Genomic DNA, 13,588 nt, shown 5'->3' with positions numbered 1-13,588 from the left:
CTATGCTAATGTGGTTTCGGGTGGTCAATGAGAGCGTGTTGACGTGTAATTTACTTACAGGGCTGAATCTTTGAAGGCTGACAAATCCATTTAAGTGATTCCCCACAAACATAGAAATTCATAAGCGGCAGCCAAGCTGGTCCTACTTCTGCTCTTCAGTGTTGGGAACCTTAACAGTAACTTTGCCAAATTTACATTACAAAAACAAGCACATTTTCATGGTAAAATATTGAAACAGGATTTGTATATGTGTTATAAAGCTGTATACCATGTCATAGGAAATATCAATGAAATCACAGTGTGTGGACAATACATTTTTAGACAGTGCTTTTGAGCTTATGGTCACATACTGTATTTCATCACACAGGCTCAGGGTGATGCAATGTTTGAACCCTGGAGGGAAAGATGTTCATGCATTAAGGTGAACTTGTCTTTATATGAAGCCGGCGGTCATAATGTTACAGCGCATTGTCTATTAGCCAACCTATCCTCACCATATGAGGTGGAATAAAAGCAAAACAAAAAACGAAAGGATGCTCATGGCGACAGCAAGTGACGAAGCGTTTTTTTCACGACAGCAGTACGAGAGCTGCGATCTATCACCGCAGTCATCTGATCGATCAGTCGATGATCAATCTGGTCTGGGTCCAACTGCAAATTTGACTGGAGGATGTGGTGATGTACGTCATTCCAGAATGTGATGAAATAAAATTGTATTATGATTGGGATTTGGGATTATACTGTAATCTGAAAATGAAAATAGCAGGGAGGGTCTCAAGGTCCCGCAACGTTGAAGCCTTGTGTGCCAACTCATGAGTGACGGTGAGAAGTGGCCGGTGGCAGAAGGAGGCTCGTCCCGATCACAACTCCCGTTACCCAAATTCAGCTGCATTGTTAATGTAGGGCTGTTGATGTCCTGAATTATTGGAGTTGAATCTCAGGCAGATGAGTCATTAAAGATGACTTTGGGTGCTCGCCTCGACACAATGACTCTCTGACAGGGAAAGTATCTCTTGGCCTTTTCAGCGGCTGCTATTCATTGCAAAAAGCTGCTTAAGCGCACTTAAGCGCATTAGCATTTGGCTGCCAGGTGACCATATTGACCCTCATTTGGACGGCCTAAATGAGTGAAAGATGGAGCGATTTGTTAGGGCTTTAGAAAGTCGGGAAGCAGGGGGGCCTGAAGAACCGGGCTCCAACCAGAGGGGGGGAAGTTGTTCCACTCGCTCTCGGCACATAGTGTTTGTTCTAATCTGCGCTGCCATTTGTGTCGTTTCTTCGCGGCTGAAACGGGACAGATTTGTGACATTTCAGTCTAAAGGGCTCTTTTCTGCTCGCTATATTGGCTTGACCCGATTATCTGATCTGTGCTTTGAATTTCAATCAGGTCAGCGGTGTCTGTGGCGCGGTATGGGAACCGGCGGTGGGGAGATTACCTCATTCAAGCGTCTTCAAACACAGATGGTCGAATGTTTAACTAATTGTTAAAAGAGTCCACAAAGGGGAATTTAAGCATGCACACAGTCCGCGGGGTCAGTACACAGAACCACATGAAGAGGGGGACAGTGAGGGTGCACTTTGTGCAACAGCATTTAAATGACTGAAAGATCATTGTATTTGTGTCGCTACATCATCAACGTTACTCTTCTGTGAGAAGAGATGAGCTTGAAGTCCATTTTGATTTCAGTGAAGTTATTTTTGACAAATGTTCTTTTTATTCTGACTTGCACTTGTGTTTCTACTTGTTTTCATTTTCCTTTTGTTCCTGTAGTTCTGATCCATAATTCTTCTTTTTCATTTGGTTGCTCCCCTTCTGCTTCCTTTTGCTGTTCTATGATATTTTAATTTTACATATATTTTCATCTGTTTACATTCATCTTCACCTTTTTTCTTTATTGATCATAATTGGTCCTTTTGTAGGTGCTCTCCTGGTTCTTTAAGATTGTGTTCTTCCCTTCTGATTTTCTTCATGAGCTTTGACCGTTTCTGCTGAAGTTTTCTTCAAGTGCTGCTTCTTTTCTTCTTACTCTGGTTCTTATGCAACTTCTCTCCAATCTTGTCTGTATACGTCTTATTTTTTCTGTTTTGTATATTTATTTTCTCTTTTCTTCTTTTTATGTTCTTCTTATTCTTATCTTGCTCTATCTCTCCTCCATCACCTCCTTCTTTGTTTTTTCCTCTGATACTGTTTGGGGGTACTTTCTTTCATCTGTTCTCCTTTCTCATCTCCATCTTTGTCTTTTCATCTCTCCTCCATCCCCTAGTCTTCATTTTATCCTCTTCATCTCCATGGCTGTGCACTTCTGTTTTTTTTTTTTGTCATCCTGAGCATCTTCATGTTGATCATCCTCTTGTTCTACTCCATCTTTCCTTGTCATTGCCTGGTCCTCCGCTTCTTATTCATCTACTACTCCTTCCTCAGCTTCTTTATCTTTTTCATCTCACCACAATTCTTCCATCCGTTTTCTTCTTGATGATGGTCATTGTGGTCACGTTCAAACATCTTGTTGACAACCAGATTCTTTCTTTTCCCTCACCTCATCATCTTCTCATGTGGTCCTCTCTCCAGAGTCTGTGCTCCACTGCCACCATGCAGACAGTCAGAACCGCCGACACCAATGAAGTCGACAAGCTAATATTCCGTGAAAGTGATAACGACCGAAAGGTAAGTTGCTCCTCAACGCTTCCTGTCACACAGACATCTTCTCTTTTTCTTCCACAAAGAATACACTCGGCTGGAATCAAGACCTGTTGTTGCACTGTGTCATGACAATTAGGTCGAGGGGGAAGCGTGTGATGGGAGTAATTAACTTGGTCAGTTGTCGAGACTGAAGTTCACGGTTCATGGTTAACCTGACAGGCTGGTCACGTTTGTTTGGAATCATCTGAGTTGCGACTGGAAAGACAATTTATTACTAAAGCTGCTGTGAGCTCACTGAGAGGGAGGGGGCGAGGAGAGTGGTGTCGGAGTGTCGGTTAAACTTTCAGTTAAATTCCGAATGAGCAGCTCCTTTATTCAACAAAATAACTCCAGTGAAGAGAAAGAAAATGCTAGTAGTATTGAACAGATCCCAACTGCAGCAGCATATCCAATATCCATATGCTCAAGACACTATCACACACAAGGATTGTGATATTTCAGCAAAAATATTGATACAACATTGTGCAATCAATATTTGGCATATCGATATTTTCTTACACCCTATATATTATGGTTAAATGACCAGTTGGGCAATGTTATTTCACATTTCTTTTTTTTGTCTTTTAAGTTATCACAGATTGAAAATGTGACAAAACCACTCACTCAGTGCATTTGTTGACCATTCCACAGCTACAAAATCAAAATAAACCCAGGACACATGTGCTGAATAGTGGTCATGACTAACATGTATGTGCTGTTTCATCTTGCAGGTTGTTCTTCAACTTGAGAAGAAACTTTTTAGTTATGTCAACCAGGACGTTTTCCGGGAAAACAACGGGACCTCGGTGAGTCACCTTGTGTTTTCTGGTCTTATTTAAACACTGGTCCAGGTCGGTACCTGGCTTATCTTAACTTGTTGGGACCAGTCCTCGACAAAACCCCTGTGGAATCTAATGTTATCTGTGGCAATCAACTCAATTGAGTTTGGGTTTCCTTCTATTGGATAACTGAGTGATGTATATATTCAGATGTGTGAGAGGAGCAGCAAGACACGCAATTCTTTACAAGCGCTGGCTGTGTCCCTACTGACAGGTCAAATCTCTGCACAATAACTTTAAGATGAGGTGAGTGGTTAAGTGTCTGCTGATGACAACATGTGACGGCCAAACTATTTTTATATGTGGCTAAATTATATTAGAGAGGATTAAAGTTGGATCTTTAAAAGTCTCGTGAAAGACACACACACGCACAAACCCTCTCGGCACGCAGTGATTTTATTTAATACTTTACTTAATACTGAAGTAAAACCTGACGTCTCCTCATTCTGCAATCCTTGTACATTATTTTGTGATACCACCCTTGTGGTTACGCTGGAAAATATAGTCTTAATATTATATTTAATGAGAGTCAGCAACACCAGTTCACTTGGAGCATAGTTTTTACCTTTCCTTTTAGCACCTGATCAGGTCCAAAAAAAGAATGAGTCCGGTGCTTTTGAGGTGCTGATATTGAAGGTCAAAAGGTCGGGGATGGTCATGTATGGTCAGGTCACATTTTGATCGAAAAGCATAACATCACATTCAGGCTCTCGATGACTTGCTGAGCTCCCCTCCATTCTCTGTTTGACTTCTCAAAACAGAATAGACTTCGATGAGTAACATCTAAAGCAGACCATGTCTCTGGGGAAAAAAAAAGTGTTATTTTGCTTATTTTTCACAACAGCACTTTAATCCATAGCACTTTCCTGGTTGGGGGCATCCCCACTGACCATGGCAATAAAGTTGAAGTAAAGTTCATTCTGATTCTGAAAAGAACATTAAAAAGTGTCGTATATTTTAGCATTTATTTTTCTCTGTGCTCCTTTGTGGTCATAAGGTGGATTTGAAATGAACTTTAACTTAAATACAAGTTAAAGAAAAAACAAGAAAAATTGCTTCCTGTGTATATCAATAAATAGTTTATATATATATATATTCATTTCCCTAAGTGAGATGAGTTTCAACTCGTTTCCAAAGCCATTTATGATTAAGTCTTGTGCAAGTCTTCCATGGTAATGCAGTGTTTAAGACAGAGAAATTGATGTTGGTCTGCTCCTAAGGCCAGAATTCAATTTAGCCAACATGTGTTCATGTTGTTTACCACACAGCAGAGAAGCAGTCGGGTCAGCAGGGAGGATGCTGTAAGTGTGAGTCTGAGGCGCCCCCCCACCCCCACTCTTCCTCCCAAACATGATAGATGGCATAATTGAGGCCTCAGAGATAATCTGATGGTCATGGTCTAGTTAAACACAGCATGTTATGATCCTTATAAAACAAACTACCTTTCCAAAAGGATAAATGTCTCTCCCCTCACTCCTCCTGTGTGGGGGGCGGGCGGGGGCTCAGGGGGAAGAAGAAAAAAAAAATCCATTGCATCCTTCATCAACTACATGACTTGTACCAGCTTGACAGAAATTTAATTCGAGGCAGCTCTTGAAAATAATTATAGTATTTTGAGAGGAGTAATCATTGGCCGGGACATGATTGAATGTGTCCATGCCTATTGACTTTTGCGATGATTAATAGGTTTGTTTAGTCGATATTCCCATCGAAATTGTATAATTAATTATCCCCGGCGCTGTCATGGCGGCACGATGGAGAGCCCTGATGAGTATTTGGGAAGATTAAATTTTCCGGGGTGCTCTTGGCGTCAAGGGGGCACAGCGGGGCCTCGCTCCGCTGGAGAGATGGGAGGCGTGCATGTCCCGCGTTTGTGTGCTCGGTGCACGAGCGCCTGCCCCCCTCCTCCTCCTCCGTCCTCCATTGATTTTGTTTCAGTATCTCTTTATTGTAACTTTATCAGTGTGCTGCGGGCAGATGTGAGCGCGCGCGCGCGTGTGTGTTTGGAAGTGATGAACCTTTCTGTCTGGCCGGCTTCTCCTTGTCATGCTGGCAGCGTTTCCCTTCCCATTACTCAAAAGCCCTTTAAACATGAGAGGGGACATTTTTAAAAATGTCATTCCAGCCCCAAATCCTTTCATATTCGCCCTGTCGGGGTGTCGCAAAGGGAGAGAGAGAGAGAGTTGGTGGGGGGGAATAGGGGCGGGATTAAATGGATCTGATGGGATGTATATTAATTGATGCTGTTTGGGATGTGTAACTCACCTGCATTATGAGCCTATAAAAGGAGCCTTTTAATTACCTAAGACGTCCCTCGCTAGTGAGGGGTGCTGTTTACTTGAACTTTTATGTATGTACTGGAGAAGCCGGCTTCTGTGCAGTCAGACGTGTGTCCTAAACCAGATCTATGTGTGAATTTACTGGCCACGTAATTGTCTCACCGTCGCTCTGATTGCTTCTTTGGTTATAAAAGCTTCGCTCAATCGCCCCTGAGCTCCAGAGTTTACTGCTCTTTACTTTGGTCTTGTTGACCCGTAACGGGACTTAACAATCCCAGGTAAATACGTCATCATCTGGAGTGAGGTGAGGTGAAATGTGACCAAAGCATCATAGCCATGAGAGGAACACGGTCTCCTATGTTTAAGACATGAGGTCATACGCAACACTCAGATAAAAGGAACACATTCAAATCCAGGTTTTTACAGGAGCGTCGGTTCTGTGTGGGCAAACTAGTAGCATCTTAAATGAAATAACTGGATAAATACTGGTCTTATAACGTCCTGAATGTTTTTTTTTTTCATTGTAAATTTTCGTCCCCTTTCTCACACTGCATACATTGGCTGGGCTAGCTAGCATTAGCAACCTTTCAGAATAGTCGGACTATATCCGAGGAGTCTGAGATGTCAAACCTGAGTGCGCAAACACAGGACATGGTTGGTAACCAGATCACCTGTCAAATGGCAGGTCTGGTCCCGCCCACACACTACAAAATGGTCTATTTTCAGTCTGTGTATCATAAAACTTGCAACAACAAGAAACGATCATATATGAGCATCTCTGAATAAACTTTTACTGATACTTATATAAGTAACTTTGGCCGTATATTCTCATTTAACATAGTTAGACTCTACATTTGCTACTCTTTTATTTCACAAGGTAAAGTTAAATAGAATCTTCCATAGCCATTTTTGCGCTTCAACTGTGTCTCTAGTGACTACTGTATCACCAGCCACATTTAGCCTGCAGTGTAGACTGCGCTAAAAGTTTTCATGTCTGATCAAATATGTATCTGAACACAGTGATTATGAATTTTGGAGTACATCACTCAAAAATGCACTGACAAATACTAGGTTGTGTGCTGGTCGACAGCAACATGCGAAAAACTTAGCAATTCTTTTGTTTCATTTTGGACAAGCCAAAATTTATGGTAAAATTCCAAAACAAAAATTGATATAATCTTTAGACTAAGAGTGAAAAGGTGCAGCGTGGCTCTACCCCACGTCTCTCAGAGATGCCTGAACTCATTCAACCGGTCTTGAACATCAGCTAATCTCCTCACTTCAGTTGTCAGACTCACCAAGATTCAATTCCCTGACGTTTTGGGATGGAAGAATATTTTTTGGTCCGTCTGGAGCGTGGTTTTGCTCAAGCCGTCCACCCTGTCACTGACAGTTTATCGCCTCTCCACAGGAAGTAATGAAGCCGCCATAAAAAGAAGAGAAAAATATGGGTGTCTGCGATGAAAACCAAGTGTGAGGTGTAAAAATCAAATTAAATGACCTCTCACCTCTGTATTTATTGATGTTTTTAATGGGAGCAGGTGTTGTGGTGCGGGGTGTTTGTCAACACGTAAATCAAAGCTCAATTACAGGTGCTGGACACTTATTGGTCAGAACACTCTGGGCCTCATATCCACTCTTTTTTAAGCCTAAACTATTACCGGCGCTCTGATTTAGGAGGACGCCTATCATGAGGGTGAAGTCAGAGCCTCTGACACACTCCTCCTCTCACCGTGCAGCAGCGCCTCCTCGACTCCAAGGACGTTTCCGGTTGACAAACTACGGCCGGCATCATAATGTCAGGAGGCCTTGAACCAATATAAGCTGTTTTTTTTAAAGCACTCGGCGGCAGAGCATTATGCTTAATTGACCCGCGATGAAATGTAGTGTGAAATTTCAGGCCGCAGGGTTTTTTCTGTCTGCCTGAGTGAATTACTCGACAATCACTTAACACACAGCGGACACACGCGCCCATATGTCACTCATCTGCTTTGACTTTCGCTGTTTTTAAAGCCCTTCTCCAAATTGTCATCATAGCAGGTAATGTTTTAGGGTATTGTCATGACCAGTTGAACTTCCATGCTTGTTGATGGTACATTGATGCCATAATTCTCCTAAAGACACAACAATTTGAGTCACCTGATCCATGCACGTGCAAGGTGAGCCAGCAAAATCCACACAGTGTCAGGAAGTTTAAACCCAGAGTTCAAGAGAGTTTGTTATTTCTGACATCACCTTTTATAAATACAATCATTAATACATTCAACTTAGTGATTGAGGATTAATCTAAACGAAATGAAATTAATTTTAGTGGAAATCACAAGCAACACTTCACATGGAACTACAAACACACAAGAGAACAATTTGATTGAACGTCAGTTGTCATGTTAGTTGTTGGGTTACAGTATCAGTATCATCTTATTTGGAATATCGCTATGACAATATGGCAGTGCTCTACACAGTTAGCTGAGAAAAAAAAATCATCAGAAATTGTGATGAAGCAATACATATGCTTAACATGACAACATGAAGTCACTTAAACTGCTGTGACATTGAACTAGTATAACAAATAAATTATTGTTCTTGTTTCTCCTTGAACAACTTACGGAAAGAGTCATTACTTGAGGAACAAAGTACTTTTAAGGTCGAACAAATGTGTTGGTAGTATTTTGCTTCTAACACAGCTTGAATATATATATATATATTTTTTAATCAATATTAAGAGATGAAATACATATTTTTGATCCAGTATATGTGTCGTATAGAGATAGATAGTTATATCAGCGGTCAATGTGTTGTGTTATATTGGTATATCCAATACTTTTCACACCTCCAAAATGAACTTGGTACTGGCCGTGTGTCTGTAACTTGTCTAACTGCATGCTCCTGGGCCAAACTTGACCATTGTGTTATTTCATGTGGCCTGTGGATAAAAAAAACAACTCTTAAATCTAAATGAAGTCAAGGTCTGTTCAGCTATGATAAAAAAAAAATAAAGAGGATCTTGCGGCATACTGTTGTCCAAACAGTGCAGAGAAAAAAGTCTATTTAAGAACTAAAATGTAGATAAGAACATATGCAGCATCAGATAGTGTAGATGTTTGGTCTTCATTTAAACATGAAGAGGAGAGGTGGAGGACTGGCTGTGGCAAACCCTGTCTGGAAATAAAGATGTGAAATGTAACTCTCCAGACCTCCATGGCCAATTGTAATGAATTGACCGACTAAATATGCACTTAATTTGGAACGTCTCATGTCAATGACCAGAGTGGGACTCTTTGATTGGGTCTGGATCATCAAATTAGATTTCATTTTCCGGCACTCACAAGGCTCACGCAGCGAGATGCACAGTGAAGCGTGGGGTTGCATCCCCTGCTCCTCCATCCCTCATCCACAGTGTGTGAGTCTCTCCTCTGACCCCGCCACTGTGAGTTTGATGAATGCTGCACATCTGCCCTCCTGAACCGCAGAGACTCACACTGGGAGGCCCTTCTGGCTGCACGTAATGGCCACTGTTCTACACCACTGACACATAATCACACACGGCCACGAGCACGCCTCGCGGCCGCGCTCGGCCCTTGTTTGGACTCGACGGTGATGGGAGGACAAAGCCATTCACACGCAGTCAGACATCGATGGCATAAATATGTCAGTGTAGATGGAGGACAGCAGTTACCTCGCTCTGATATCATCACGCTCACATGTCAGCCCCCGCCTCCTGTCTCCACTCGGAGAGGACGTCCTTCCAAGTGTTATCCATGTGTCATCGCTGTTGATATTTCATCTTGTAGCTATCACAGCGTGTTCTACACTCATGTAATGCCATTAATGTCCGGCTGCTATCTGGTGGCTGTCACGCTGGTCCGGGGCATCATCAGGACTTAATCGACGCCGTGTGTCTAAAACCTGTACGACAGTCCGAGTTACCGACAGAACATGAGTTCTGTCAGGGCGGCGCTGGCTGCCGGGGAACGTGGCTGTCACTCTCTCCGGGAGTCAGTCATGCAGGTGTGCTAGCTACCTGTTCATCTCCCAGATAATTAATGTGTACAAGAAGCTGCTAATTGCACTTTTCACTAATGATTTATGGCTTTTGTGAACGGCGGCAAATTGGGGGAAGTGTGTGTGAACACTCTGGTGAGCGAGTACAGCTGGGTGAGGAGACATGATTGATGAATGTGTGGACACGCTGTCGGCGTGGAAGGATGGACACCCCCGTAGGACAGGGCAGGAAACGCACTCTTCAGGAAGCGTTTGCCAAGTGAGCGGCCTTCCATTTGAACTGGGGATGATGTCCGTGCATCAATACTACTCTGTACTCACGTTGAAGTCGTTCAGTTAGCTCTTTCATGAGCAACTTGTGGTTCTGTCCATATGAAATTCCTCATTGTTTGCTGTTTCTTGTAAACAAACCAAAAAGCTGTATCAGATTTTTGTGATATAGTCTGTAACACTTGTCTTATGAGGTCTGTAACTTCATCTTCTTTCTTGTTGTCTCAGCTTTTAGAGTTCGACAAAGAGCTGTCAGTGTTCAAGGATCGGCTGCATGAACTGGAGATCGCCTTCCCGCCCAGGTAGGACCCTTTCACTCATCCCTTCATTCCTTTTGACTCTCTGCAATAAGACAAAACTGTTCTCCAAGTCCCAGATGACTGTTTACTGTCACTGCAGTCCATATGAGTGCCTCATTTTCAGTTCATCTAATAGCTAACTTGATCATGGACAGAGATGAAGAAGAGAGTGCAGGCCAGGTAGAACAGATACATTGCTTGGCCAATGAGACTGCGGGAATTTAGTGCACTCAGTAGTCAACGTGTGACTGTTGTGGTCGGATACCAGTCATAACGAAACAAAGAAAAGGAACAGTCTTTGCTGTGAAAATGACATGAGAGTGGCACTTGCCAAGGTGAAGCCACGCATATCTGAACTGGTCTCTCGAAGGAAACAGTCACACTGTGTTGGTTTTGTTCTATGAACAAGGTGATGCTCATTCATGGTTCATTTTGTGCAGAAGTTAAAAACATATACCTATGACTTGAATTTGTAAAAAATCCTGTTTATTTTTTCACCGAATAAGGTTTCAGTGAATGCACATATGAATTTGGTGGGGTTCGGAACCACTGGTCTAGAGACTCAGGAAGGTTCCGAGATGAAGATACTGAGGTTGCGATTGGTGGTGACTAGACAACAAGGTCATGAATGAATTTATTGGAGAGACGTGGAGAGGTTTGGAGACTAAGTTAGGGAGGACAGTTGTTTTGGACACGTGGAGAGGAGAGACAGTGTTGAACCTAGAGTGTTGAAGACAACCAATGAGGCTCATGAATGAGGACGTGAAGGTGCGACTAGAGGAAAGAAGATGAATCACATTAAAGACGTTTACATCACAGCCATGGTCTGATCTTAAATATATCTGTGTATTTGAACTGGCAAATATCAGAGTCGGATGAAGGAGAAATGATTGACAACATAATTTAGGGCGGATTATCCGTGTAAAGGAGTCAATGAGCTTCTCTTTGTCCCCAAACTGATTTTTGAGCGCTGTAGGACGAGCGTTTGATGATTATCAGACGTTAAGTGTGATTGGATACGCTCCCCAACAGCTCCCATGTGGACCTGTTTTTTTTTTCCCCCCCCCTCCACGCGTGTGCCGAGAGAACGCCGGCTCACCATTAATATTCCGTCTCGGTGGGACTTGGGGGAGCAGGCGGCCCCGGCTCCTCTTCCTCAAACAAATGCATTTGCAATTAGCTCTTTCAGAGGAGAGGGAGGGCAAACACGCCGCACGCCGTGGAAATATGTTTCGGGAGCAGCGCGTTAATGGCGCTTGACCTTTGCCGCCGGTTGTGACTCAATTAGTGCAGATAATGAAACGCTGTAATCAAACAATAATTACTTGATAAACTGCTCCGGTGGCGAGCGAGGGGCGACGGGGGATTTTAGTGTTAGCCAAGCGTGTGTGTGTGTCTACGTGAGCCCCTTTTAGTCTCCCACTGAGTCATCACGTGTGTGCGTTTCTGAAAAGTCGGAGCTTGAGTAGGTGGGCTTGTTTATACTGCCTCGTGGGGACCAAGTCCTGATAAAACACTATCCTTGTGGGGACCTTTTGCTGGTCCCCGCAGCTCCAAACCTGCATTTGAGGATGAAGACTTCAAAATAACTGGGCCATTATAATTTGGTTTGAGTTCAGAGTCCTGGTTCAGGTGAGCCATGTGTTTTGGATGGTTCGGTTTAGGGTGAGAGGCTGGGGAAAGGGCCCCCAATGTCCCCACAGGGATAGCAATACACTGTGAGTGTGCGTGTGTGTGTGTCTACGTGAGCCCCTTTTAGTCTCCCACTGAGTCATCGTGTGTGCGTTTCTGAAAAGTCGGAGCTTGAGTAGGTGGGCTTGTTTATACTGCCTTGTGGGGACCAAGTCCTGATAAAACACTATCCTTGTGGGGACCTTTTGCTGGTCCCCGCAGCTCCAAACCTCCATTTGAGGATGAAGACTTCAAAATAACTGGGTCCTTATAATTAGGTTTGAGTTCTGACTCCTGGTTCAGGTGAGCCATGTGTTTTGGATGGTTAGGTTTAGGGTGAGAAGCTGGGGAAAGGGCCCCCAATGTCCCCACAGGGATAGCAATACAGTGTGCGTGTGTGTGTGTGTGTGTCAAGGTTCTGCTGGTTCCTGTTTTTTAAATGACTCTGTGTCTTAATCATGGAGCCCATTTACATCACTTTGCATAAGTGACAGGTGGATTTATTGTCCTTTTACACTGGCTGACTTTTGCACCTTTCCATATAATACTGAATCATCTCCCCGAGGAAAGTGCCGCCGCGTTGGAATACAAATGATTCCCGCACACTTGAGGTGATGATGAATCAAAGAGATGAAACCCGGAGCAGCTTATGAAAGTTGATTTGATCTACTCGCTGTGTGTAACAAACCACATCATTGTCAGCCTTGTAATGGCGAGCTGGCCTAGTTAAACTTAAACAGCCCCCTCCTCCTCCTCCTCCTCCTCCTCTTCCACTCACACATCCTGGAGCCCCTCCTCCTGTCAGGTCTGCCTTGTGCTCCTTGAGCAATCAAGCCTCAACGATTGTTCTCCATCACATCGCCTGCTCCGGACCAGCCCCTCACCATCTGTGAGGTTATTACTCTTTTTAATGCAGGCCATCGCTGACGCACACACACACACACACACACACACAAGGTCCACTGGTGTTCAATTCCATAAATCAATACTGCTCACAAACATTTAATCTGCAAGTTGATTCTGTCTGATGGAGGAGAGGAAGTCGTCGACCGTCCAGGAACAAGAGAGAAGACTTCAGGTGTGGGCATCACACACACCAGGGAAATATCCAGCGATCCATAAAGTAGTGTGATCAGCCAAGTCTTTTCTTCATCTCCAACATGCGGTAGAGATTTTACACAACATGATGTTATCCATTTTGGTTCCTGCCTAGTCATTAAAATTGAAATATATTTTTTTCATTTCGTTTAAGAAATATTTGGATCACACTTTACCCATTTTCTGTCCATCATCCCTTGTCCCTCTGTCATTGGGGATGTTCCAGTCACGGGGGCAGCCGTCTGAGTAAAGAGGCCCAGGCTTACATCTCTGAGACGCTCCCACCTCCTGGAGGCCCTTCGTGACCTGGGTCTGCCCCGGGGCTTCCTCCCAGTTGACATCCTTGGAGATGACCTCACTAAACCACCTCTGAGTGATGACTGAGCTTCTCTTCCCACAGCATGCAGAAAAAAGCTCTGGTTCTTTGCTCTCTATCAAGCTTTTATATCA

The 13,588-nt window shown here is 43.5% G+C and overlaps 1 protein-coding gene across 2 annotated transcripts in view; it reads left to right on the top strand.

Annotated features, from left to right (window-relative positions):
* Nucleotides 1-13,588, top strand: part of LOC128764591 (inositol polyphosphate-5-phosphatase A) — a 131,134-nt gene that overhangs the window by 98,606 nt on the left and 18,940 nt on the right. For both annotated transcript variants that reach the window (XM_053874493.1, XM_053874492.1), the window contains exons 10-12: nt 2,570-2,665; nt 3,412-3,486; nt 10,299-10,372. In XM_053874493.1, the coding sequence (XP_053730468.1) occupies nt 2,570-2,665; nt 3,412-3,486; nt 10,299-10,372 (245 nt within the window). The remainder of the gene's footprint in view (nt 1-2,569; nt 2,666-3,411; nt 3,487-10,298; nt 10,373-13,588) is intronic.

The sequence above is a fragment of the Synchiropus splendidus genome, chromosome 9, assembly GCF_027744825.2.
Source record: "Synchiropus splendidus isolate RoL2022-P1 chromosome 9, RoL_Sspl_1.0, whole genome shotgun sequence".
NCBI classification, from domain to species: domain Eukaryota; kingdom Metazoa; phylum Chordata; class Actinopteri; order Syngnathiformes; family Callionymidae; genus Synchiropus; species Synchiropus splendidus.
This window is presented reverse-complemented; position numbering and strand designations above follow the sequence as displayed.